Below are 25576 nucleotides of genomic sequence, written 5' to 3' on the forward strand. Positions count from 1 at the left end.
AAATCAAATGCTAAAGTGTGGGGAGTTCCTGAAGGTTAGGTCTTACAAAAGTCAATTCAATTCAAAAGCCATTTATTAAGCATCTGCTCTGTGTCAAGCACTGTGCTAAGCATTGGGGATAAAAAGAGAGGTAAAAGACATATCCTGCCCTCAAGGAGCTTACAGTCTAACAGGGAAGACAACATGCAAACAAATGTATACAAAGTGCGTTATATTCAAGGATAAATAGGAAATCATTAACAGAGGGAAGGCACTGGAATTAAGAAGGGCTGGGAAAGGCTTCCTGTAGGAGGTTTAGTTGGGACTTAAAGGAAGCCGAGGAGGTCAGTAGGTGGAGATAAGGAGCAAGATCATGGCCAGGCCACCAGAGAGAATGCTGGAGGTGAGAGATGGAATGTCTTGCTCATGGAACAGCCAGGAGGCCAGTGTCACTGGATGGAAGAGTATGTGGCGGGGAGGAAGGTATAGGAAGACTGGAAGGGTAGGAGGGGGCCGGGTGATGAAGGGCTTTGAATGACAAATATGCAGAGACCTCTGATCAAAGGCAGGTGGGGTATGGTGGAAAGAGCTCTAGATATGAAGTCAGGAGAGACATAGATTCTAATCCTGCCTTTGACACAGGCTTGCTTGGTGATGATGAGCAAGTTATTTTACTTCTCTTAGCCTCTGTTTTCTTCATCTGTAAAAATGGAGGTAATAATGATACCTTCAGTCCTTGCCTGCCTGGATTGTGTGACTGAGTATATAAGGTGCATGGCAAACCTGATGGTGCTATCTCTATGTGTGCTGTCACTGGGATTGCTAAGGCACTATCCCAGCACTGCAGAAGTTCTCACCAGCACTGGCCAGGGCTCAACAGCATCAAAGTTCCCTGTCTTGAAGCAGAGAGAAGATGACCAGATTTCAGCTTCATGAGCCAAGAGGTGCCAGCACCAACGGTTTCCTCCACCAACATCTGTAGTAGGGTCAGCTGGATCCAGGATCACAGGCCTAAATAGACAATTAATTAATCATTCAGCAATTACTTATTAAGTAATTATTATGTGCCAGAGACTATGTTATATCTTCCATACATATATAAAAATAGAATGGAAACAATCTTTACCCTCCAGGAGCTTATAATTGATAGATATAGGTATGTACAAAATATATATGAATTAAATATAAGGTAACTTTGGGGAGTAGATACTTGTAACAGGAATGAGGGTAGCCTAGGAAAGACTTTATGTGGAAATTGACATTTGATCCGAATCTTGAAGGAAACTTGGGATTCTAAGAGGTGGAAGTAAGAAGGGATGGCATTCCAGGCATGGGGAACGGCCAGGGTAAAGTCACAGAGGTAGGAGGTGGTGAGGAATATATGAAGAACGGTAAAATAAGGGCCAGTTTTGATGAACTATAGAGTGTATGAAGGTGAGAAATATGTAGTAAGGCCAGAAATATAGGTTCAAGTCAGATTGTAAAGGACTTTAAATATCAAACAAAGAAATTTCTATTTAATCCTACTGTGAATAGGGGGCCATTAGAATTTATTGAGGAGAGAAATGACATGGTGAGACTTTTGCTTTAGGAAAATAATTGTGTGAAGGCAATTGTGTGAAGAATAGATTGCAATAGGAGGAGAATTGGGTCAGCAAGGTCAGTTGGAAAGATCAACAAAGAAGTAGAGGATCAAACAGGTAATTAAGTTCCATTGTGCTGGGTGCTGAGGATACAAATAAAGTCATTGAAGTGATCCCTACTCACAGGGAGATTAGATTCCAATGAGGAATGTTCAGAAGAGATGTAAAAACAAATCATTCCTCTCCAGGCTCCACTTCAAACTTTCTCTACCACCCCAAAGTCCCACCCCAGTCTTGGAATTCACACATGGAAGTAATCTGTGATCTTATCCTCACTTTGGATGATTCCTCCCATAATTTCCATTTAAGGGGGACACCCAGGCCAGCTAGGTCTTATTTCTGCAGAGATCTTGACTTTCTCTAGCATGAACCTCTCTCTCTCTCTCTCTCTCTTTCTCTTCTCTTCCTTTCTCCTTTCTCGCTACCATTTCCTTATGTCTGTCTGTCTCTCCTTCCTCTCTGTCTCCCTCCCTTTCTCTTTCTTTGAGGGTAGAGACTATCTCTCCACTTATATTTGTATGCTTAGTACCCGCACCAAAGCAAGCCCTAATAAATGCTTCTCAGTGACTGAAATGCAAATCAATCCAAAGTAGTTAAATATAAGATCGCTGGAGAGAGAGGGTGCCAGCAGCTGGAGGGAGCATGAAAGACTTCCATGTAGAAGGTGGTGCTCAAGTTATATATATTCAAGGCAGAAAGGAATTTTTTGAGGTGGACATTAGGAGAGAGTACACGTTGCACATAGAGAATAGCCAGTGTGAAGGCAGAGGAGAGACTGGAGTGTTGTGTGCAAGGAATGGAGAGGCCAGTTTGTCTGGATATTCAAATGTGAGAGAGGGAAGAATGTTTGACAAGGCTGGTAAGATAGTTTGGGACCACTTAGTGAAGGTCTTTAAAAGCTAAACAGAGGAGTTTCCATTTGGTACTAGAGGTAGCAGGAAGCCACAGAAGTTGAGTGAGTTAACTCGAGAGTGGCATAGTTCAGTTTGGACTCAAGAAAAGTAGTGGTGTGGAGAATGGACTGGCATGGATAAAGACTCACTGTCAGGGAGACCAATTTGGAGACTCATGCAACTATCTAGGTGAAAGGCAGTAAGGGTTAAGGTGGTGGCTGTGTGAGGAGAGAGAAGCAATTGGATGAGAGAGATGTTGCGAAGACAGAAACGGCAACAGATTGGATGTGTGGGGCAAGGGAGAATGAAGAGTCCATGATAATGCTGAGACTATGACCCTGGGAGACTGGAAGGACAGGAATACCTTAGCCAGAAACAGGCAAGTTGAAGAGGTTTGAAGGTAAGTAAAAAATCACATTTCTATAAAAATAATATTAATGAAATAAAAATTAATATAATAATATTAATTTAATTTAAATAAACCATATTAATGTTGCTATATAACAGTTTAAGGCATGGGAGGGGAAAAATTGGCATTTTTTTCTTTGTCTCTTCCACTCCCTTTTCTCCTCCTAATTCACTTCTTGCCCTACTCTGTTTCCTTTCACCCTGGTGAAGGGTAAGGTACAACTATGGGCTAAAATCTGAATGATTTTATAAGTCTATGAAAATTCTGGGTCTTCAAAGACAGGCCTTCAGCTTTCCTCCTGATGGTCTGAAGTTCCTTAGATCTCTTCTGAATCTAAACTTTAGGTTATTTCCGTCCTGGAGAGATCAGCAGAGAATATCCAGGGTCCCCCTTATCTGTCTTGCTCCTTTGCTCTTCACCATGATGACATTATTTTGTATAACCCATATGGAATATTCTTGGGTTCTCCCTTTAGAGGTAGTTTCCCTATCTGGGCCTATCCTGTTTTTTTTTTTAATCCAACCTCACATAGGGTATCATCACCTCAAAGGGCTTAGGGGTCTGAGTCACTGACATTGGGTTTAGGGGTCAGGGAAGAGCAATGATCTGGTTTGCAATGGGTACCTGGGTTTCTTGAGCTGTTTCAAGAGGAAATTCCTGATGAATTCATCCTGAAAATCATAGTTGACTATCCAGTAGACACAGAGCTTTTGGTACTGCATAATTAATTTCAGGACCGTCAGGAAGCCTTTAGCTGTGTCAAAATCTGTCATCCCATTACCTTGCTCCCAGGCATAGACTGTCAGAAGTTCTAGGGCATACTTTGGAGGGAGGGACCCTTTCTTCTTTAATTTCCTATGACACTGAAGGCCAAGAAAGAAAACAGAAACAATGTGAAGGAAATAGAATTCATTCAATCCTGTCATTTCCATACAGTAGCCCAGACTATGGCTCAAAGGATGAAGGTACAAAAGGCCATCTGGTGTACTAGGCCACAAGACCCAGCACTGAGGGGTAGTTACTTCTCTCCTGCTTGAGAAGTGGGTGTTTCTAGATATTCAGCTGCTTACAAGAAGTGCAAATGTGTTGCTCCTCTGAGGTAGAACCTGGGGTAGGATAAGCAAAGAAACAGATGTTTGGTCTCTGTTAAGTGCCCATAGCAGTTGGAAATGGGGAAGTTTTCTCATGTTGAGTAGGATGGAGAGATCTCTAGGCAAAAGGTGGGGTTGTACTGGATGTTCTTCCTTTTTTAAAAAAATTTAAAAGCTTTTACTTTTTCCAATTACATGTAGAAACAATTTTCAACATTCATTTTTTTTAAAGATTTTGGGTTCCAAATTTTTCTCCTTTCCCTCCCCTTCCCCAAGACTTGCTGTCTGACATAAGTTATACATGTGCAACCGTATAAAACATATTTCCATATTGGTCATGTTGTGAAAGAAGAAACAACAAAAGAAAAAAAAAACATGAAAAGAAGATGAAAAAGTGAAAATAGTATGCTTTGGTCTGCATTCAGATTCCATAGTTCTTTCTCTGTTGTAGATCGCATTTTCCATCATGAGTCTTTTGGAATAGTCTCGCATTGTTATATTGCAGAGAAGAGCTAAGTCAGTCATAGCCGATCATCACACAGTGTGACTGTTACTGTGATCAACGTTCTCCTGGTTCTGCTCATTTCACTCAGCATCAGTTCAGGTAGGTCTTTCCAGATTTTTCTGAAATCTGCCTGCTCGTCATTATAGCACAATAGTATTCCATCACATTCATAAACCACAACTTATTCAGTCATTTTCCAATTGAAGGGATCTGTATGTTCTTTCTAACAAAAACATTTGAGAATCATCTGAATTTACGTGCTAATCTCTGGGGAGAAACTAACAGTAAGACATGTTGACTCCCATATTTCTTCCTAACCTTCTTCTAGATAAGCATCCACATTAACTAAATATGTGTAATTATCAACAGATATCTGTTTGTATCTCTATTTAGATAGATAGTACTAGAATATTCTCCCTTTTATCTTCTGCCTTTTATATAATTCCTGGCTTCCTTTAAAACCCAGTTCAAATGTTAATTTTATAGAAAGAGTGCAAGAAGAATAAAATAAGCTTAGACTACTAAACCAGACTGGGATCAGATTAGGGAAGATCCTAGTAACAAAGAAGAAATTTATGTCTTATAATCATGTCAGAAATGTGGAGCTATGGTAGAGTTTTGATCAGGGGAATACTACGGTCATATTCATATTCAATGAGATTATTCTGGCAGGAAAAAAGGAATGGATTAAGGTGGGAGAGAGGAATCAGAGAGATCAACTAGAAGGCTATAATAATCGTCAAGGTAAGAGTGATGAGCATAGTGGCTGTGGGAATAGAGAGAAGGTAAGAGATTGGAGAAATTTCATGGAAATTTTTGAGGGAGAGGTAAGAATCAAAGGTGATTGATTCTGAGCTGTGAAGTCTGGGTGGTTGGGAAGATAATGGGACCATCGACAGAAACAGAGATGTTGAGGTGGTGATGGGGGAGATGATAAATTCACTTTGGGATGTATTGACTTTGAGGTTCTAGTGAAACATCTAGTTGATTGATGTTTAGGTAAATCATTTGTAGAGAAGCAATCATTGAACCTGTAGAGTGAAGGAGAAGAGGAGAGAGTGTAGGAGAGAGCAATGGAGAATCACCTACATTTAGAGGACAGGAGGGGGATGGTGAATGATAGAGATTAAGAAGGATTGATTGGGCAGATTGGAGGACTATCAGGAGAGAACATTATCACAGAGGGCCATACATAGAAGAGAGGCTTGTCAGTGGTGTAGAAAATTGGAAATTGTCAAGGGTGGATACAGGCCAAGAAAAGGATGGTGGTTTTAACAATAAATGGTCATTGGTGACCTTTAAGAGTATTTTCAGCATAATAATGATATTAGAAGTCTGATTCCAATGGATTGAGGAGTGATTAAGCAAGTATAAATGACTTTTCCCAAGAGTTTAGCAGTGAAATGGCTAGGGAGTGATAAAGAACTGCAGAATGAGGGGATGGCAAGGTAAAGGGGGACATGGAAATGTTTGTATACATTAGAGACAAGCTTATAATTCTGGATGATTTGGCTTTCTTCTTTCTTTTTATAAATCAAATTAGCCCATGGTTTATCTATCTTGTTTTTCTCACCATAAAATCAATTCCTAGTTTTATTTATGTTTAATGATTTTGTTTTAAACTTTCAATTTCATTACTTTTTTGATTTTTAGGATTTATATTTTAGTGTTTAAACGAGAATTTAATTCTTTTTGTTTTTCCTGTTGTTTTTTAGTTGCATCCCAATTCATAGATCTGCTCTTTCTTTATTTTTAATTGATGTACATGTTTCAAGATATAAAATTTCCTCAGTATTGTTTTGGCTGAAGACCACAAATTTCCATATGTTGTTTCATTATTGTCATTATCTTTAATGAAATTAGTGATTGCTTCTGTATTTGTTCTTTGATCCACTTATTCTTTAGAGGTAGATTAAACAGTTTTCTATTAATTTTTATTCTATGCTTTAAAGGCCCTTTATTGAATATAATCTTTATTGCGTTATGGTCTGAAAAGGATGAATTTAATATTTCTGTTTTTCTGTATTTGTTTTTGAAGTTTTTATACTCTAACATATGGTCAGTTTTTGTGAAGGTGTCATGCATATCTGCGAAATAGATATGCTCTTTTCTATCCCATTTAAGATTTTCCAGAGGTCTAACATAATTAACTTTTCTAATCTTCTATTCATGTCTTTAATGACTTTTTTGTTTATTTCATGATTAGACTTATCTAGATTTTACAGGGGATAAATTGAGTTCCCTACTAGTATAGATTTACTGTCTATTTAATCCTGTAACCCATTTAAATTTTTCTTCAAGAATTTGACTGTTATATCATTTGCTGCATATACTAGCAATATCGATATTCATTCAGTATTTATGGCACCTTTTTTAAAAAATGGTGAAATGTAGTTTCCTTGATTATCTTTTTAAATTAGGTTGATTTTTGCTTTTGCTTTTCTGAGATCGTTATTGTTACACCTGCCTTTTTTTGGTGGGGGAGAGAGGACAATTGGGGTTAAGTGACTTGCCCAGGGTCACACAGCTAGTAAGTGTATCTGAACTCAGGTTCTCCTGACTCTGGGCCAGTGTTTATATCTGCCTTTTTAAAAACTTAAGTTGAAGTACAATCGATTCTTCTTTAACCCCTTATTTTAACTCTTTCTATATGTCTCTGTTTCAACTGTCTCCTATAAACAACATATTGTTGAATTCTAGTTTCTAATTCATTCTGTTTTCCTTTTCCATTTTATGAATGAGCTCATTCCATTCACATTTGCAGTTATGATTGCTATGTATTTCCTTCAATCCTTTTCTCTTGTATTTGTCTTTTTAACCCTGTCCCCTCCTGAAAAGTCTATTTTGCTTCTGACACCTCCTTTTATATAGCTTCCTCTTATCACTTCACCCCCTCCTCTTTCTTTTAGCCCTTTTCCCTCCTACTTCCTTGTTGCATAAGATGAATTTCTACACCCAGCTCTGTGTGTATACATACTTACCCCCTTTGAACTAGTCTGTTGCCTGCTTCTTCTCCCGCACCCCATATTTGCCTCCATTGTAAAAACTCTGAACCTCCATGTTATGCAAGATAATTTCCATCGTTCTTCTCCTTTCCTCCTTCTCTTAGTGCATTTCTCTTTGTCATCCTTTCATTCTTTTGAGTTCATGCCAACATAAGACTCACACCCATGTCCTCTGTCTAAGTTGACTCCTTCTGACTCCCTAATAATAATAAAGCTCTTGGAGGTTACATGTATCATCTTCCCCTTAGAATTTCTCACTTGTACCTACCTTTTTATGCCTCTCTTGAGTCTTGTGTTTGAATGTCAAATTATCGGTTCATCTCTGATATTTTCAATAGGAATACTTGAAAGCTCTCTATTTCATTAAACATCAGTTTTGCTAGGTAGCTTATTCTTAGTTGTAATCCTATCTCTTTTGCTTTCCAGAACATCATCTTCCAAACCCTCCACCCCTTTATAGTGGAAACTGCTAAATCTTGTCTGATCCTGACTGTGATTTCATGGTATTTGAATGATTTCTTTCTGGTTGTTTGCAGTATTTTCTCCTTGACCTGAGAATTCCAGACTTTGGCTAGAATATTTCCAGGAGTTTTCATTTTGGGATTTCTTTCAGTACGTGATCAGTGGATTCTTTCAATTTCTACTTTGTTCAGTTTAATTATTTTTTGATAATGGTTTTCAGGTAGTCCAATAATTATTAATTTATATCTCTTCTCAATCTATTTTCCAGGTCAGTTGATTTTTTTTCTGCGAGATATTTCAATTTTCTTCTCTCTCTTTTCCCTCCAGTATTTTGATTTGTTTTATTGTTTCTTGATTTCTCATGGTGTCGTTATCTTTCACTTGACTAGCTCTAATTTTTAAGGAGATATTTGTTTCCAGTATTTTCTTGCCTCTATTAATTGCCACACTTCTAGTACCTCTGTATTTTTGTGCCTCTGTCACCAATTCTCTTTTCATAATTTTCTTGAAGTGCTTTCATATCTTCCCATTTTTCCTGTATCCCTTTAGCATTTCTAGGAATTCTTGTTGGACTTGTGTCTGATCCACATTTTTATTTCAGGCTCTACTTATAGATTTTTTCAAGTTATTGTCTTCTTCTGAGTTTGTGTCTTAAGCTTTTCTGTCACCATTGTGGCTTTTCATGGTCAGGTTCACTGTTTGCACAGTTTTTTCCAGTCTATTTCTTAACTTTGAACTCTAAGTTAGAGTTGAACTCTGCATACCACTGAAGGGAATGACTGGCCAGAATCTCTATCTTTTTTTGTCCTTCTGCTGCTTTCATAGCTTGAGCTGGGGGCCTGCAAATTCTCCAAATGTGTGTGATCAAGGGAGAGGTTTCATCATTGCCCTCCTGCTCCACATTCTGGTCATGTAGGTAGAGCCTTTGCTCCCTTATGACTGTAACTGCTCCTCTTTATCCTGGAACTCAGATCTGGAACTGGATCATTGTTGACAGAGCTGCCAAATGGTACTTGCTCCTGCTCCTAGTATTAGCGTGGAGGTCCCCTGGAATTTCTCGATGACCAGGTGTTCAGTCCCCTTAACATCCCTTGGCAATGCTACTGCTGCTCCATAGCCTATGACCAATGCCACTTCCACCATGTTGTGATCCTGGTCAGCCTCCCACCCCAGTGTTTGCAGACCTCTTTTTTTTTTTGCAGATTTTCTTGACTTTCTTTGGGAAAAGTTAACTTCCTGATGTGGCTGTGACTGTGGCTACACTTATTTTCATAATAAGACTGAGTTTGTATTTGTCCTGGCATCTGGCCTTTGAGGTTCAGTTGATGAAAAATGATGAAAATGTTGATATAAAATGTTCTTCCTTTTGGCTTTCACCAATCAGGGTTTCACATCCTTTTTTAATGTTATTTACAATTGCTGTCATTCGTACACTCTCTATTTTAGTCAGGTTGACTTATTAATGGTCCCCACACAACCTATCTCTCACCTCCCTGCCTTTTTCCAGGCCATTGCTCATGTTAGGAATGCTCTTCTTCCTCAGCTCAACCTCATAGAGCCAATCTCTAGTTTTACTCAAAGAACAGCCCAGTGCCTCAAGAGGCCTTTGTAAATTCTTCCAGGGATGATTACTCTCACCCCCTTGAAATGACTCCTTTATGCTTGTTTAATTGTGTTCACATTGTATCTCTCCACCCCTATCCCTGCCAGTAGAACTTTATCATCTTGAGGTCAAGGATTTATTTGTAGCACAAGACCATCCACATAGTACATGCCTGATAAATGTTCATTGAAATCAATTAGGTGGCAGGAGAGTGGTACCACAAACTTTTAGGTGTGACTTACATTATTGGGGTTGGTGCTAGGGAGATTTTGAAGATGCTTGAGAGTAAAAATATGGGGCAAAAGAAACCAAGCACCCCAAAAGTAGCTGCTCTGTCCTCTTCTTACAGCCAAATGTTGAAAGAGCTTGTGGCTCAGTACTTAGTGGTGCCCTATGAACCAGCAGACACTTTTGTACTGAAGTGGAAAGACTGGTAGACCTGAATCCAGGATATCTGAGTTTGAACTGACCTCTGATACAAGCTATAGGTATTATCTATAATATGGAGATAACTACATTTGTATTATCTGCCCCCATATAGTTGCTGTGAGGAGAACCCTTTGTAAATTTTAAACACAATCTAGAAATGCATCAATGGCAGATTCTGAATCTCATTGGTAACATGATTAATGTGAAAACTAGAAGAGCTCTTTTAAGAATTTACCTGTTTGTACCAGTACTTCACGAGGCGGATAAGACTCTTAAGCTTGGTGGGACGAGTTCTAATGAAGTCTCTCTGTAGTTCTGTGAAACAGGTGGAGAATTCACCCCCATTGTTGCTTTCGGATGATTTGATGAGATCGATATAAATCTCAGGGTCTGGTGGAGAGTTTGAAACCCGTGGACCTATCGTGGGAAAAATGATAATAATCAAATTCACTATATAGTTTTCAAAGTACTTTTGCGTAACATTCTAGTACTACAGACTTTGAATAGGACTAGCACAGGTGGTCAAAACCATACACTTGCTCTTAGCTTTAAGATGCTCCGGAAGGTAACGATATGTACTATGTTTAGTAATGTTGTAGAATCATCAAGAATTAGATATAGTGACTTGCTTCTAAATTATGAGAGAATGTATATAAAAATAATTTGAAAAGTGTAATCTTTATACTATATGTGTGTGTGTGTGTGTGTGTGTGTGTGTGTGTGTGTGTGTGTATTATAAAATACTTTAGGAAGTAGTGATTTCACTAGCTTGGCTATCTCCTCCAATGGTGGCAAGTGTAATCCTTATATAGTTTAGTAGGTGGTCTTTGAGAGTTGCTGTGTCTAAAAAATTTAATGCCCTGCCCATCTGGGCTCAAGTTTTTCCAGGCCTAACTGGGCTAATTTGTGCACCACAGGTGTGTAGCCCACAATTAAGGGCGTTCTAGCTTGGTTGGAACTGTCAGGGCTTACATTGCGCTGGCACTCTGGAATAGAGGGTCATCTCCTGACCATATTGAAACTTTAATGGAGTAGCTTTTAATGGAGGACTATGCAAACATAGTTGTTGTTACTGATAACAACCCATTATTTCCACATGTACTGTGTGATCCAGTGACAATGGCCTTCTTGCTATTACTTGAATAAGATACTCTATCTCCGGCTGCCTCCCATGCCTGGAATTCTCTCCCTCATCATCACCTCTTAGCTTTCTTGACTTCTTTCAAATCTCAGTTAAAATCTCACCTTCTGCAAGAAGGTTTTCCTGATCCTGCTTAATGCTAGCACCTTCCCTCTTTTGCTTATCTCCAATTTATCCTGTATATAATGTTTTCACATGGTTATTTGCATATCATCTTCTTCCTTAGACTGTGAACTCCTTGGGAGATAATAGTTAAACCCCTGGGAGCTGATAAACTTATTAAGAAAGAGAGGAAAGGAAAGGGAAGGGAAAGGGAAACAGAAAAGGCAAAGGGAAAAGGAAACAGAAAAGGAAAGGAAGGGAAAGGAAAATCATCAGCTTTTATTGAGCCTCCTGGGTGGCCAATATTCTGTTTTATATTCCTAGTACCTGACTCTAAGATAGGGTCCTTTTCCTGGAAGAGCTCATAGGGCGTTTTTGGAGGAGAAACATTGATAGTCTAGATCTTCCTGGTGGTCTGTGGATTGGGTGTCTAAAGTTTATGAAATCATTATGTCATAACCTTAAGGAATCAGGAACATTTTGCGCCATTTTTTAATTTTCTTGGCTCATGTCCTGACCTGGTGAGCCTGGAAAAGCCAAACATAGTATCCCAGGGCATACTGCATTAGAGTCTCCTGAGGGGATTCTGGAAGAATTCCAGAGTCTCTTGAGAGGACAATTATTACAGGAAAATTTTATTAAGGGGAACACAAATAAAAAAAAAATCAAGAAATTAGAAACCATTATTTCAAATGAAGTATATAAAAATTCTCAGAGTTTATTACAATCCCGGTTATGATGGTACCATTAGTCAAGATATGTCATAAGTGCTCTCTTGACTTCTTTGTGCTTAAAGGGGAGCATAGCATTAATGGTATCTTTCTTTCTCTCTCTCCCTCTCTCTCTCTGTCTCTGTCTCTCTCTCTGTCTCTCTCTCTCCCCCCTATCCTTTTCTCTTAGAAGCCAAGGTCAGGGAAAGTCTCACCCAAGGCATCAAAAGCCGGCAACAAATCAAATTCTTGGCACCGATTAAGAAGTTTGGATTTCAGGGTGAAGCTGAGCACTCGTGGGTTCTTCCATTTTGTGACCTCAAACTCTATTTCAAAATCCTTCAGCTGACAGACTTCTAGCTGCTTCTGAATTTCCTTGATGACAGTGGACCTGTTGGCAATTTGATCACTGTAGTTTTGGAAGTGATTGACGAAGACAACCAAGTCTACATCAGAACCGCTTGGAGACAGGTTCCAGCCAAGCTCAGAGATGTTTTTCATGGCTGTGCCTTTGGCAGTGGATCCACCCTAATGGAGAAGAAAAGTGGTAGATTATCTTTGCTCATGATTCAGAGTTGAAAGGCATCCTAATTCTATTTCCTATGTGACCTCAGGCAAGGTTAATATCACTGAACCTCATTAAATAATTAAAAGATAGGTTCCTTTTAGATTAGAGTTCTCAGACTGTGACCTGTGACCTTAGAGGTCCTCCAGTCCAACCCATACCTGCACAAGAATCCCATTCTATAATATATCTGGCAAATGGTCAGTTATGGCCTAATGGTCCAAATGTGGCTTGACCAGGAAAAATCCTAGAGTGAGCATCCTTGTCCTGGTTATAGACCCTGTGCAAATCTCCATGTGACCAAACATCCTATTAGCTTCCTTAGCACCCCATGCAATTCTGGGTTGATTCTCCAGTCACTATGTACAGGGTACCATTTTCTGCATGACAAATCCTTTCAACTGGTAGTATCTTCCTTCCCAAGCTACCTGTCATTTTGTTACTTTGTATATATAGATATATGTACATTTATTAACTTCGTATTTAGGCCACATATATTTTTAATATATACTTGTCTCTTCAATTAAAATATAAGTTCCTCTTGAGTAGGGATTATTACATTTGTGCCTATACCTCCCAGAGCCTAGTATAGTTCAAGCACATAATAGGTACATAATAAATACTTGTTGATCGATTTAAAAATGCAAATTAAAACAACTATGGGCCATCACTGTGCTAGCCTCTGGGGCTATTTTCAAGAAGCTGACATTTCAACAGAAGAGACAAATTATTTATACACACACACATAACACACAAATAATATAAAGCGAATAAACACAAAAAAACCAAATGCAGAAGAGTTTAATAAAGAAGGTAATAACAGATAGGGAGGAATCGGGAAAAGCTCTATGAAGACAGTAGAGCTTGAATTGTACCTTGAAAGAGGACAGGAATTCTCTGTGGTAGAGTTAAGAAGGCAAAGCATTGTAGGCATGAGGAATGCTCAATGCAAAGGCACAGAGGTGGGAGATAGTGTCAAATGTAAGATACAGAGTCAAAGACTAGTTTGGATGGATTGCAGAGGGTGGAAGTGGACATAATGTACAATGAAATTGGAAAGATAGTTTGGGGTCAGGTTGTGAATGGCTTTAAAAGTTAAATAGGAATTTAGGAGTAATAGGGAACAATATTCTGGGAAAATGGAAAGGGATGGGATCAAGGGCATGTGAAGAGTGGTTGGCTTTGACAAAGAGAAAGGCTACCTCTTTGTTAAAGGCAGAAGGAAAAGAGGCAAGAGAGGGAGTTCATGTGGAAGGGTTCAATTATTTTTCCAGTAAAGTAAGAGATAATATCCTCAACCTATAGAGTGGGGGGAAGGATGATGGGAGGATTAAAGAGAGAAAAGAAAGTTTGAAATAGCTTCTTTGGGTAGTAGAATATCAAATCAATTAAGGAGGGATAAAAGAATTAAGTCATTGCAAGTGAGAGCCCAGTTGAAATTGGGTAACATGAATTTGTAATGTACCTAGTCAGTAGAACTGTAGGACTTTTACAACTCTATTCAAAGTCATCAATAGGGATAGAAGAGGCAGATGATGGAAATTACGTAAGGCTGAAATTTGGCAAGGGATAAGTGGGTAATAGGATAAAAAGACAATAGATTTCAGAGTAAAGAAGAATGTGAAACTGCATTGGTTACCTTTAGGGTTGAGATTTGAAAGGAAGGTCAGAGCAGGAGTGATGGCCCAAGACCATATTGAGGGACAGAAAGTTCACAGGTCATGAGAAGGGCAAGGAAAAGGCTAAAAGATAGGAGGTTATGATTAGATGGAAGAGTGCCAGTGTTTTTCATTTAAAGAAATGGATTACAGTGAGATGCAGGGCTTAGGGTTCCTTTGTGTGGCTGAGGTCAGGGCAAAAGAGTAGGTCATGGAATTGAGAGGTTAAGGAGTTTGAGGGAAGATCTAAATGAGTATTAAAGTCCCATAGTATTAGGGCAGAAGTTGAGGAGGAGAAGTCGGGTGCTAAACTCTTTGGGAAAGGAGTAATGATGACTTAGGTACCAGGATACAGTACCAGACATGATCTGGATTGAGTAGAAAATCTTAATAGGAGGAGCTTCAAAGGAGGAGAGGTTTCTGAGTAATGGTAGTGAAGGAAGAGCCTGGAATTAGTAATGAGGAGAAAAATATATCCTGATTCTCTCTCCAGAACCAGAGTATTAAGGGATGTAAGTGGAGGTACATATAAGACTGGAGAGGAAAGACAGAAATTTGGTGTTGTCTTGTGGAGTCAAGTTTCTCTGAGTGTATAGAAGGAATGGAAGAGAAAGAGAATCACTTCCTAAAGAGTGGGACCAGGAGAGCAATTCTTACCTTCACAACTTTCCCAACATTCATGGTGGAATTTTTGAAGCATTTTTCTGTCAGGAACTTAAAGATGATGTCCACAACTTCTCCAATCTGATTCAGTGATTCTTGTTTAGGTTGGAGAAAATCATAGATGAACTTATCAAGCTTATGGCCTCTAGTTACATAAAGAGATGCTGGCTAGGGAAGAGACAGATAAAGATCATGGTAAGTAACCTAGTATGTTGTCTGATAATCTCCATGCCCTAAAAAAATCAGTTCTGTAGAGGAATAGTTTCTGTACTTGGGGAGCTTACAGCCTGTGGAGGAAACATAATGAATGAATACAGACAGACATCAATAATGGAAAGCCAAAAATCTATACAATGTCATGGCATCACTCCTTCTCTCTAGGTGTCAAGTAATCTTAGGAAGGAAAAATTGAAGAATTGTAGAAGGGTTATGAAAGTGTTTACAGAATTAGGGGTTAGGCTGGCTAGTTAGGGAAAGCTTTTTAGAGAAAGTCTTAATTTAAGGAAACCTTAATTAATTATCTCCTCCTATCTCCAAAATATAAGTACCTTGAGGGGCTTTTTAATTTCTATTTCTAGCACCTAGGAAAGTTCTCAGCACATGATAGATTAATAAATTCCTGTTGACAGATAAATTCCTACTATGTGCTAGACAATGTGTGGAGTATTGGGTATGTGAAGGATAAGGAGTTGTCTCTCCAACCCATGACATAATTTGGAAAAGACAACTTTAGAAAAAATAGCTTTTGCCTTCAAAGGTCAACCAGACTTCTCTTTACTTTGGATTAAGGTAAACATGAGGTATATAATTAAATAAATAGCAAATAGAAAGAAAATAGGGACAAAGTTATCTTTTTTCCTTGAGGGATGGCAGCATTAACTATACAAACCAAACTTTGAAACAGAGTGGTAAGGATGCAGATTGGCATGGGTGATAAATCATAACTTGGAAAGAGCAATCCATCTGCAGGGAAAGGAGAAAAGATTTCCGGGACAAAAGCATGATTGGATTGACCAAAGATGTTAAGACTCAATCTTTTGAAGTAGTCAGGAGGGCAAAGGTTAGGGATAGCAGAGGAAGTCTGAGACAAGGGAAAGGGACCAAGTGAAAAACAGAACATCAGAGAGATATGATTGAGATAGGGAGCAAGAGGTTCATGACTAGGTTCTATGATGGAAGTCAGTAATCTGTCATGAAGGGGATCATGTTTAGAATTCTCTCTCTCTCTCTCTCTCTCTCTCTCTCTCTCTCTCTCTCTCTCTCTCTCTCTCTCTCTCTCTCTCTCTCTCTCTCACCAGTACATCCCAGGGCATCCAAGATGAAGTATTCGCCTTCATAAAATAGGGGGAAGATATCCACCTTTCTGCTTCTTCAGCCAGCTGTTTCCAGAGTTCAGGATCTCTTCCACTGACATTAATAGTTGGGTCTGCTGGATCTAGGATGATTGGCCTAAAAAATCCATGCAAAGAAATCAGGGATGAACTTTCTCAAGGTAAAATATGATTCTTGGAAGTATGCTAGGACTGGGGCAGATAGAGGATGGTTCTTGGCTTTGGGTTCATAAGACATGGATTCTAGTGTGGCTCTGACTATGTGTGTGACATTGGACCACACACCCTTTCTGGGCTTCAGTTTCTGCAAATGAAAAAATAATTATTAGGATAAAATAAGCCACTCCAGTACCTTTGCCAAGAAAATCCCAAATCGGGTCACAAAGAGTTGGACATGACTGAAATGACCAAACAAAAGCAGGCAGGCAGTAGAAAGAGAACCATCTCTGAAGTCAAAAAGTCTCTGTTCAAATTCCATCTCTAACATTATCTATGTAACCTTGGACAAATGATTTAATTGGCTTGCACCTTGCTTTCTTCATCTGTAAAACTGGCAAGTTGGACTAGATGGCTTCTGAGGTTCTTCTCAACCCTAGGTCTATGATCCTATGTATAAATGCTATGTTGTCTTTTTTCCTTTCTTTCCACTACTTCTCTCCCCTTTCCCTGTAGCCCAAATCGGAAATTATCAGATATTCAGAACCCTGGATACTAGCCCTGGATCTCTCATGCCATGTGACTTTAGAGAAGTAATTTATCCTTCTTCCAATTCGGGTTTCTTCCCTCTAAAATGAGGAGGCTATATTAACTGATTTCTAAGAGGCAACATACTAGAATAAAAATGAGTGCTCTAATTGGAGTCAAGAGAGATCTAGGTTCTGATTCTGCCTCTGACACTGACTAACAGCCTGACCTTGGGCAATTCATTTGAACTTTCTCAGTCTCAGTTTCTTCATCTCTAAAATGACATAATAGTTACTCACAGTTTACTTGTATATAGAAATTTATAGTTTGCAAAGTGTTTTCCAAACACTATATCTTTGGAGTCTTATAACAACTCTGTGTGGTAGGTGCTATTGTCCCCATTTTGCAGACGAAGAAATAGACCGAGAGACCTTAGAATGTAGGTTTCTCCTGACCCTAAATCAAATGTTCTAGTTACTACCCACTGCAATCTTCTGTGATGCCTGTCATCTAAGTATTACTTTCAAATCAGGATCGCTTTTTGAGTATTAACTAAGGTAATTCATGCAAAGACTTTTGTAGGTCTCAAGGTGCGTTAGCATCATTATTTTCTAAGACTTCTGCTTCTGAAATTCTGAGGTGCTGATTTTGATTTGTTCCTGAGATAACTAGTCTACTGAAAGTGCTCAATGGATTAGAAAAAATTTTTCAATCTTTTTCACAAGTCAAGGGAAGGATGGTGAAGACATTGGCACCTTTCTTTTTGGAGCTGGAAATGCAAGTGGTTCCTGATGGTCTCATCCTCAAAGTTGTAATTGACTGTCCAGTAGATACAGAGTTTGTCATACTTTATAATCAGTTCCAGCACTGTTAGTATGCCTTCAGCTATGCTGAAATCATCTGATCCACTCCCCTGCTCCCAGGCATAGACTGTTAGCAGCTCCAGAGCATATTGTAGGGGAAAAGAATCTTTGTTCTGTATCTTTTGGCACTGCAGAAAGAGAATGGGAAAGCAATCAGCAAGGAGGTAGAGGGCTGCATCCCACCCTCTAAGCCCTATGACAGACCACATCACTCAGGGCTGTTCTTAGGAGAGCTTATTCCCCTGCTGAAGGTGAAGGCATGACAACACTTTCAGAACAGTGGAGAGGCCAGGCTTCTAGACCTGGCTCTGCAAGGAGCTATTTACTTTGGGGTAGGCAGATTCTCAGGGACTTCATTTCCTCCAAATGCAGACAAGGGAATCAGCCTGAGCAGGGACTCAACCTTTTCTAGGTTGATTTCTTCGAGCTCTGGTACCAAACAGAAATGACAATGTTGGTTTTATCCATGGGATTGTCAGTGAGACTTTTAAGTAGGGATAAGCTTGAACTCGAGTAAAATGGTGGCATCATAACCACTCACATTTGCACCAGAGTCCTTTGTACATTAAACCTGACAAAGAGACATTGCGCTCTCCCAAAGCCTCCGGATGCCGACTCTCTTTCCTCCTCATAATTACTTAGTATTTGCTTATCTATAAATCTGATATCTCCCTAGTGAACCGGAAACTCCTGAGAGCTAGAATGGCTGTCATTTCTGTCTTTGTATCCCCTGTGTCTAGCTTTGTGCCTGGCACCTAGTAACTACTTAAGAAAATGCTGCTGAGTGGTGCATTGGATAGAGCATGGGACCAAAAGTGAGACATATCCGAGTTCAGATGTGGTCTCAGGTATTTATTAGCTGTGTGACCCTGGGCAATAAACTTAACCTCTCTCAACTTCAGTTTCCTCATTTGTAAAATGAGGATAATAATAGCACCTCCCTCCCAGGGGTGTTGTGAAGATCAAATGTAAAGTGTTTTGAAAATCATAGATATATGAATGCTAGCTATCAAGGTGATTAGTTGAATTGAACTGAATAGATTTTAATTTCTTGAAGACTTTAAATGTGGCAGGGGGATCCATTATCATTCTTGGTAGATGTAATTATTAGGAAAATTTCCCTTCCTTCAGTCTTGATTAGTCTTTCTACAACCCAACCCAACCCAACCCAACCATGGCTCTCAACACTGCCCTCTAAAGGCCTGAAGAACTGGCTAAGTTTCTAAATGATAGGTCATCAAATACTTAAAAATAGCAACCATTTCCATTTATTTCTTCCTCTCCTCTTTTAGTAGGAACTTGAGACCCCATCTACACAAATTATTCTGAAGTCAAATCAATAAAAACACTTATTAAGTGCCTACTGTATGCCAGATACTGTGCTTAGGCCAGGGGAATACAAGGAGTGGTTTCTTCCTATCTTTTCTAAAACATGTCGCCTCCCCCCCCGCCCCAAACAGAACACTCCATATATGGTCTAATCATGGCAGAGTGTTGCAGGCTATCACTCCCTTATTCCTGGGCAATATACTTCTATTCATGCAGACTCAAATTCAATTCCATTTTTTGGTCACCATATCCCCCTGTTGGACCATATTGAACATCAGTCAACAAAAACCCTATTCAAAATAGTAAGGAACAAGTAAACTTGTTATTTTTTTGAGCCATTTTGGATATTTTGATAAGATTTGTGGATACCTGTTATCTCACCAACAGATTTTTATCTCAGGAATTGAACATTGTCATGTAACTGTTCTCAACTCTAGTTACAAGAAATTAAAGTAGATCCACTTGAACTTTAAAAACCATCAGGGTCCAGGATGAACAGTACCTGCTGATACCAGTGCTTCACCAAGAGTATTAAATCCTTCACTTTTCGGGGACGATGGTTGAAAAAACTCCCTTGTAGTTCTGTGAAGCAGACTGATGATTCAGGAGCAGATTTCCCTGGATTTATCCGTTTCCGATAAGTTGCGGGGCTTGGTTTATACTTTGAGGCTGATGTTCGAGTGTACCAGACACTTGGTTCAACTGGATAGGTGAGAAATGCATGTAAAACTCAGGGTACTCTACCAAGACAAGCCTCTAGCAGAACAAAACCTTCAATCATTCTCTATTCTCCCCAGGAAAAAATACAGACTTCTCAATCTACATTTCAAGGCCTTCAAAACCAATGCAAAAGCAAGGAGATGGGAGATGGCAAGATGAATTTGGGGAACAACTAGTAGTGCAAATTAGAATGTATAGTGTATAAAGAAGAATAATGTGAAATAATTCTGGAAAAGCAGTTAGAAGCCAGCTTGGAAGCACAGTGGATAGAGATTTGAACCTGAAATCAGGAAGACCTAAACCGAAATCCAGCCTTACAGTTACTTGTCACATGACTCTGAGCAAGTTGCTCAATTGATGGGGGTGCTTGTGTGCTTGTGATTGGCACTGCTTGTGATCCATCTTGTGATATCTACCCAAAATGTGGACACAGAAGTCAAGAAGAAACAAGGGTCTTTGAAGGGTCTTTGGTAGACCCTAAGTCTTGTAAGCTCAAATCATTAAGGAATGACAAGTACATCACACAGGGATTTAGAAGTCACAGTGAGGGATGGAGAAGAAATCCAAGTTCTAAAAAAAAATAGATTAACTGAATGTCAGAGCAGTTAGGATAGGGTTAATCTACACAGCAACAACTAACACTTTAAGCTTACCACACATTTACACCTACAGAAACTCACAGGTTCTCAGTGTTGGAAGGGACCTCTGAGGATGGCAGCTAGTTCAATCTTGGACAAGAAGTCCCTCTATAAAATCCAGTCTTTGAGAGTAATGGGAAACTCATTCTCTCCTGAGCAGCCTATTCCACTTTTGGATATTATTAGGAAACTCCCACTGTTAAGAAGTATTTTCTAAAATGGACAACAAATCTTCATTTCTGAGTGAATCCTTTGCAATTTTGGTTGCTTCTGTTAGGTCACCAAATTTGTATTTTACCTTGAGTATAAGATCTGGTGCCCCCCCTCCCCATTTTTTGGAAATCCATGTCTGTGGAGACTTAAACACAAGCTCTTCCCAATCAACAGTCTGAGATTTTTTTCAGAGTAAAATCTAACTTTCATCAAAATAAGCCAGAAACTGAATGATATCTCAATGGCCCCAAGGATTGGTCAACTCATGCCCAGAGCTCTGATTCATGAATAAATCTTGGTAATATAAATGACCAGATTTAAGCTGTGGTTTTTCAGTTTTGGAAAGGTGAGCTCCACTGACTATAAATATGTTTAAGTAGGCATCTGGAGCAATAACCTGTTCTGTTTTCTCTTCCTTGGGGAAGATTCCAGAGAAGTCAGAAGTCAGAAGCCTCAGGCTATGATGGGAAATGATTAGAATTCTGGGAGAAAGCTAGGAGCAGACAGACAGAAGGGAAATGATACATTTTGTCTATCTTTGATCAGCCCACAAACCAGGCAGATTATGGGTTAGAGAAGGGCTGTATGAAAGAGTGAATTGTAGAATGGGAAGAACATGGAAGTTTAAACTCAGTTTTTGCCCTTGACTGCCTATGTGACTATGACAATATCCATTAACTTCTCTCAACCTGTTTCCTCACCTATAGATGACCTCAGAGGTCCCTTCCAGCTCCAAATCTATGGTCCTAAAGACTCAGGCAAAACAGTCAGTTTGATCTTATATGAAATGAAAGCAAATGACTAGTTTTGACTAAAATCTCACCTTCTACAGGAACACTTAATTTTAGAGCCTTCCCTCCATTAATTATTTCCTATTTAGTCCAAATATGACTTTTTATGTATATTGATTTGTTTGTTTTCTTCCCTATTTGATTGTGAACAGGGGTCATCTTTTGCCAAGCATTGTATCCTCTGTGCCTAGCACAGTGCTTGGAACATAGTAAGAATTCAGTAAATGTTGATTGACTGACTGACTAGCTTACTTTTACTTTCTTCTGTTACTCTGCCTTGAAATGGTTTAAAAATTAAGTAGTTATATCTTAGAAAGTCATTTTTATAACAAATATTAAATTATTTTTATAAGAAATAAAAAGGATTCTAATACTGGCTCTACAAACAGGTCATTGTGTGACCTTGGACAAGCACGCTACCTCTCAACTTCAGTTTTCTCATCTGTAAAATGGAGAGAATGATCCTTTACTCTCTTGGGTATCCTCCACTAAAGACCCATCTTTATTCTTTCAGTGGCCATCTTATTACCAAAGTCAATGCCTTCTATCACCTGCTGACATGGTATCTGTCCAGGGTACTTACCCAAGACACTGAAGATGGGAAGCACATCAAAGGTAATGCATAGGTCAGACTCGGTCAGTATCAACTGGTGCTTATCCTCTACTACCTTGACTTTCCCCATGGGTGCCAGCAGCTTCAGCTTTATCAGGTCTCCCTCAAATCGTTCTTTGTGGAAGATGACAAGGGTGCCATCAGAGTGGCCTTTGAGAACAGTGTCTCTGCCATAGGACCCACCCTATGAGAGAAAAGAAAATGTGTGGTGGGACCAAAAGTGAGAGGGATCTCCATCACTTATGAGACAGTCAGTGGGAGGAGACTCCAAGCAAGAAGAACCAGCCAGTCCAGCTCTCTTTGGCTTCTCCAACACCAGAATTTTGAAATCCTTCTCTATAGTCCCAGCTCCCTTTGATTGTCCTAGAAAACAAATATTAGTAATAGCTCATGTTTCTAAAGGTTCTTTGGTTTCTGAGGGATTTAAAGACAAACACTGAACAGTCCCTGACCCTCAAAAGGCTTCTACTCTATTCAACATCTTGGGGCGGGGGGAGAAAACAAGCATTTATTAAATACCTACTATGTACCAAGCACTTTAAAAATATTTCATTTGATCCTCACGATAACTCAGCTGTTATTATTTCCTCATTTTATCTTAAGCTGAGGCAGACAGAGAATAAACTGGTAAATGTCTAAGACTGGATTTGAACTCAGGTCTTCCTGATTCCAGGCCCAGTACTCTATCCACTGAGTCACCTAGCTGCCCAAGGAAGATGGGGGTTCTAAGAGATGGTGATGAGGAGGGAATGCACCCCATGGTAACCACTATGTAGAGTCTACAGAACAGTTTAGTTGGAGCACGGAATATGTGAAGGGGACCAAAGGGGAATGAATTTGGAGGAATCAGAGCCTGGAGCTCACTAAATGCAAGGCTGAAGAGTTTGGATTTTTTCCTGGAGAAGAGGGAGCCATTGAAGATTTTTAGGGAAAGGAGTGATATGAACCACCATAGAGCTTAGGATCTTTTGTCAGTTTTGTGAAGAACACAACACAAGGAGAAGGAGAAAGATTGATTGGCAGTGGGAAGATCACATGGAAGATGATTTCAGGCATCCAGGTGAGGTGATAGGGGCCTGGTCTGGGGTATGAGAAGCAAGAAGGGACTGTGACAATGTAATGATGGGAACTGTGATGATGGAGCTGACAAGACTTGGCAGCTGACTGGCTGGGCAGAGTGATGAAGAGGAAAGAACTGTGATGTGGGGGATGGTGGAGACTTCAACAGTAACAAGAAGGTTCAGAGGAGGAATTTCTGGTTTAGAGGAAAAGATAATGAGCTCTCTTTTGAATTGGATTAAATCTGAGTTGCTGACCAGACATCCAGGCAAAGTCTAGTGAGGTCAGAAATGTAAGGATAAAGGACCTCCATGACTGCTGTCTCTCTTACCTCCCCATCCATCCCAGCTTTCTCTCATAGTGTTTTGTTCTGAATTAGATGTAGGAGAAAATCTGTGTGCGTTTATCCTTCATTGCTGAAGAAGACCATGACATCAGAGAAATAATAACATGACTTGCACTTTGTTTTGAGTGAGGGAGGGCTGTGCAGGTTACCAGCCTCACTTCTCCTCCAGAGCCATCTGAATCCAGTGACCTGTCTGGAGATGACCCAGGATGAGGGAATTGGGGTTAAGTGACTTGCCCAAGGTCACACAGCTAGTGAGTGTCAAGTGTCTGAGATTTGAACTCAGATCCTCCTGACTCTTGCACTGGTGCTCTATTCACTGCACCACCTAGCTGCCCCTGGGGAAAATCTACCCCTTAGTTCAGCCAAGAAAAGGCAGGAAGATTTCAAAAGTAGATTTGCTAGGAAACAAAGGGATGATCAAAACACAATTTTTAAAAATCCCCAAAGCAGTCTACTGAGCATCTTATCCCAAGGGCACTAATAGAGCCATCAGTCCACACTCCTGTTCATCTCCTAAGAGAAGAATATTTAGGATAGGCTGTGCTCTGCGTGAGTCCTTGGGGTGGGGATGGGGGGGCACAGTTTCCCTAAAGTTTCTTCCAGCTCTGACATTCCACAGAACTATGAAATTCCCTTTCTGGTCTCCCACTCTATTTCTCTTTCCTAAGTTACAGAGTGAAACCCTACCCTACAATCATCCAATACTGATTAGGAGGCAAGGAGCATCCATGGCACATGTTCTGTGCCCACTGTTGGCAACAGCACCTAGATCTGATCAGTTACAGCTCTGGGCTGGCAGCCTCATTCATCGCAGCCTCCATAAATGCTTGACTGAGGCTGCCTAAATAAGACTACAGGAAAAAAGCCTCTAAGAACAAAAATTGTGGCTGGACACCTTGTTTTTGCCTCTATGGAGAGCATACATGACCAGCACAGGTTAAGGGACAATTAGAATGGTCGGTCCTGTAGAGGTTGTGGGTCCAGAGGATCAGGGACCAAGATTCTTGTGTGCAATGAGTCCAGAAGGTGAAGATAAGGATGGAGAGAATTCCAGGAATGGGGGACAGTCAGTGAAAATGCTTGGAGCTGGGAGATGGATTGTCTTGTAAGAGGCCAGCGCGGCTGGATTGTATCAAACATAGTGGGGAGCAAGACCAGAAAGGTGTGTGGGTGGGGCTTTGAATGCCAAACAGAAGATTTTGCATTTGATCCTAGAGGTGAGAGAAAGTTTACTGAAGAGTGGGAGGGACATGGTCAGACCTGAGCTTTGGGGGAAGATCAATTTGACAGCTGAATGGATTATGGTGGGGAACCACTTGATGCAGAGAGGCCAAACAGAAGGTTATTGTAACCTACTCTTCATCTTTGTGGTCCCCATGTGACCCTCCCTCCTCACCTTTCCTCTGAAATGTTGCTCTAGTCTCACTCAATCCTCTATCCTTTCCAATCCCTGCCCCCCAACTTCCAAAGTAATATTCCTTAAACACAGATCTGATCATATCACTTCCTGTTCAATAAACCCCAGTAGCTCCCTATTACCTCTAGGATCAAGTACAAATTCTGGCATTTAAAGCTCTTTATAACTTGGTTCTAACCTACCTTTTGAGATTGATTATACATAATTCCCCTCTAAGCACTTTTTGGTCCAGTAAAACTGACTTTCCTGCTGTTCCTCATTTAGTCTCCCACCTCTGTTTTTGCACGGGCTGTCCCTCATGCCTGGAGCACCCTCCCTCCTCACCTCCACCTCTGAGAATCCTTGTTTTCCTCAAAGATCAGATTAAATTCCACCTTCTACAGTCTACGCAGCCTTTCCTGCTCCCCAGGTGTGAGGACCTCTACCACTGCAAATCCCCACCCCAAATTATTTTGCATATTTTGCATATATTTATTTGTACATGTTTTCTCTTCAGAAAATGTAAGCTTCTGTAGGGATGGGATTGTATTTTTTTTTTTTTGTAGCCTTAGAACAGTACCTGGTACATAGTAGTGAGTACTCGATAAAAACTTGTTGTCTTGATTGATTTTCTGCCCCTTTTTTCTTTCCCCTCCTTTCCTCTTTCCCCATTTTCTCCTTTCCTCTCCCATCTCTCCTCCTTTCTCATCCCATCTCTCTTCCCTTTCATTT

The 25576-nt window shown here is 39.9% G+C and overlaps 1 protein-coding gene and 1 long non-coding RNA gene across 4 annotated transcripts in view; one reads left to right on the forward strand and one right to left on the reverse strand.

Moving 5' to 3' along the window:
• Nucleotides 1-25576, reverse strand: part of OAS2 (2'-5'-oligoadenylate synthetase 2) — a 32190-nt gene that overhangs the window by 5994 nt on the left and 620 nt on the right. For 2 of the 3 annotated variants that reach the window (XM_072600394.1, XM_072600393.1), the window contains exons 2-10: nt 22011-22224; nt 19568-19767; nt 17629-17864; nt 16154-16307; nt 14853-15026; nt 12188-12500; nt 10255-10436; nt 3549-3787; nt 837-990 (exon numbers count right to left, since the gene is read on the reverse strand). In XM_072600394.1, the coding sequence (XP_072456495.1) occupies nt 837-990; nt 3549-3787; nt 10255-10436; nt 12188-12500; nt 14853-15026; nt 16154-16307; nt 17629-17864; nt 19568-19767; nt 22011-22224 (1866 nt within the window). Of the gene's footprint in view, nt 1-836; nt 991-3548; nt 3788-10254; nt 10437-12187; nt 12501-14852; nt 15027-16153; nt 16308-17628; nt 17865-19567; nt 19768-22010; nt 22225-25576 lie in introns of those variants that run through there. The other variant, XM_072600395.1, reaches the window with a different exon arrangement.
• LOC140499244 (uncharacterized) lies at nt 14964-22072 on the forward strand. Its single transcript, XR_011965325.1, has 3 exons — nt 14964-15053; nt 16157-16350; nt 21942-22072. It is a non-coding gene; the product is annotated as an uncharacterized lncRNA (long non-coding RNA).

The sequence above is a fragment of the Notamacropus eugenii genome, chromosome 4 (assembly GCF_028372415.1).
Source record: "Notamacropus eugenii isolate mMacEug1 chromosome 4, mMacEug1.pri_v2, whole genome shotgun sequence".
Taxonomy (NCBI): Eukaryota; Metazoa; Chordata; class Mammalia; order Diprotodontia; family Macropodidae; genus Notamacropus; species Notamacropus eugenii.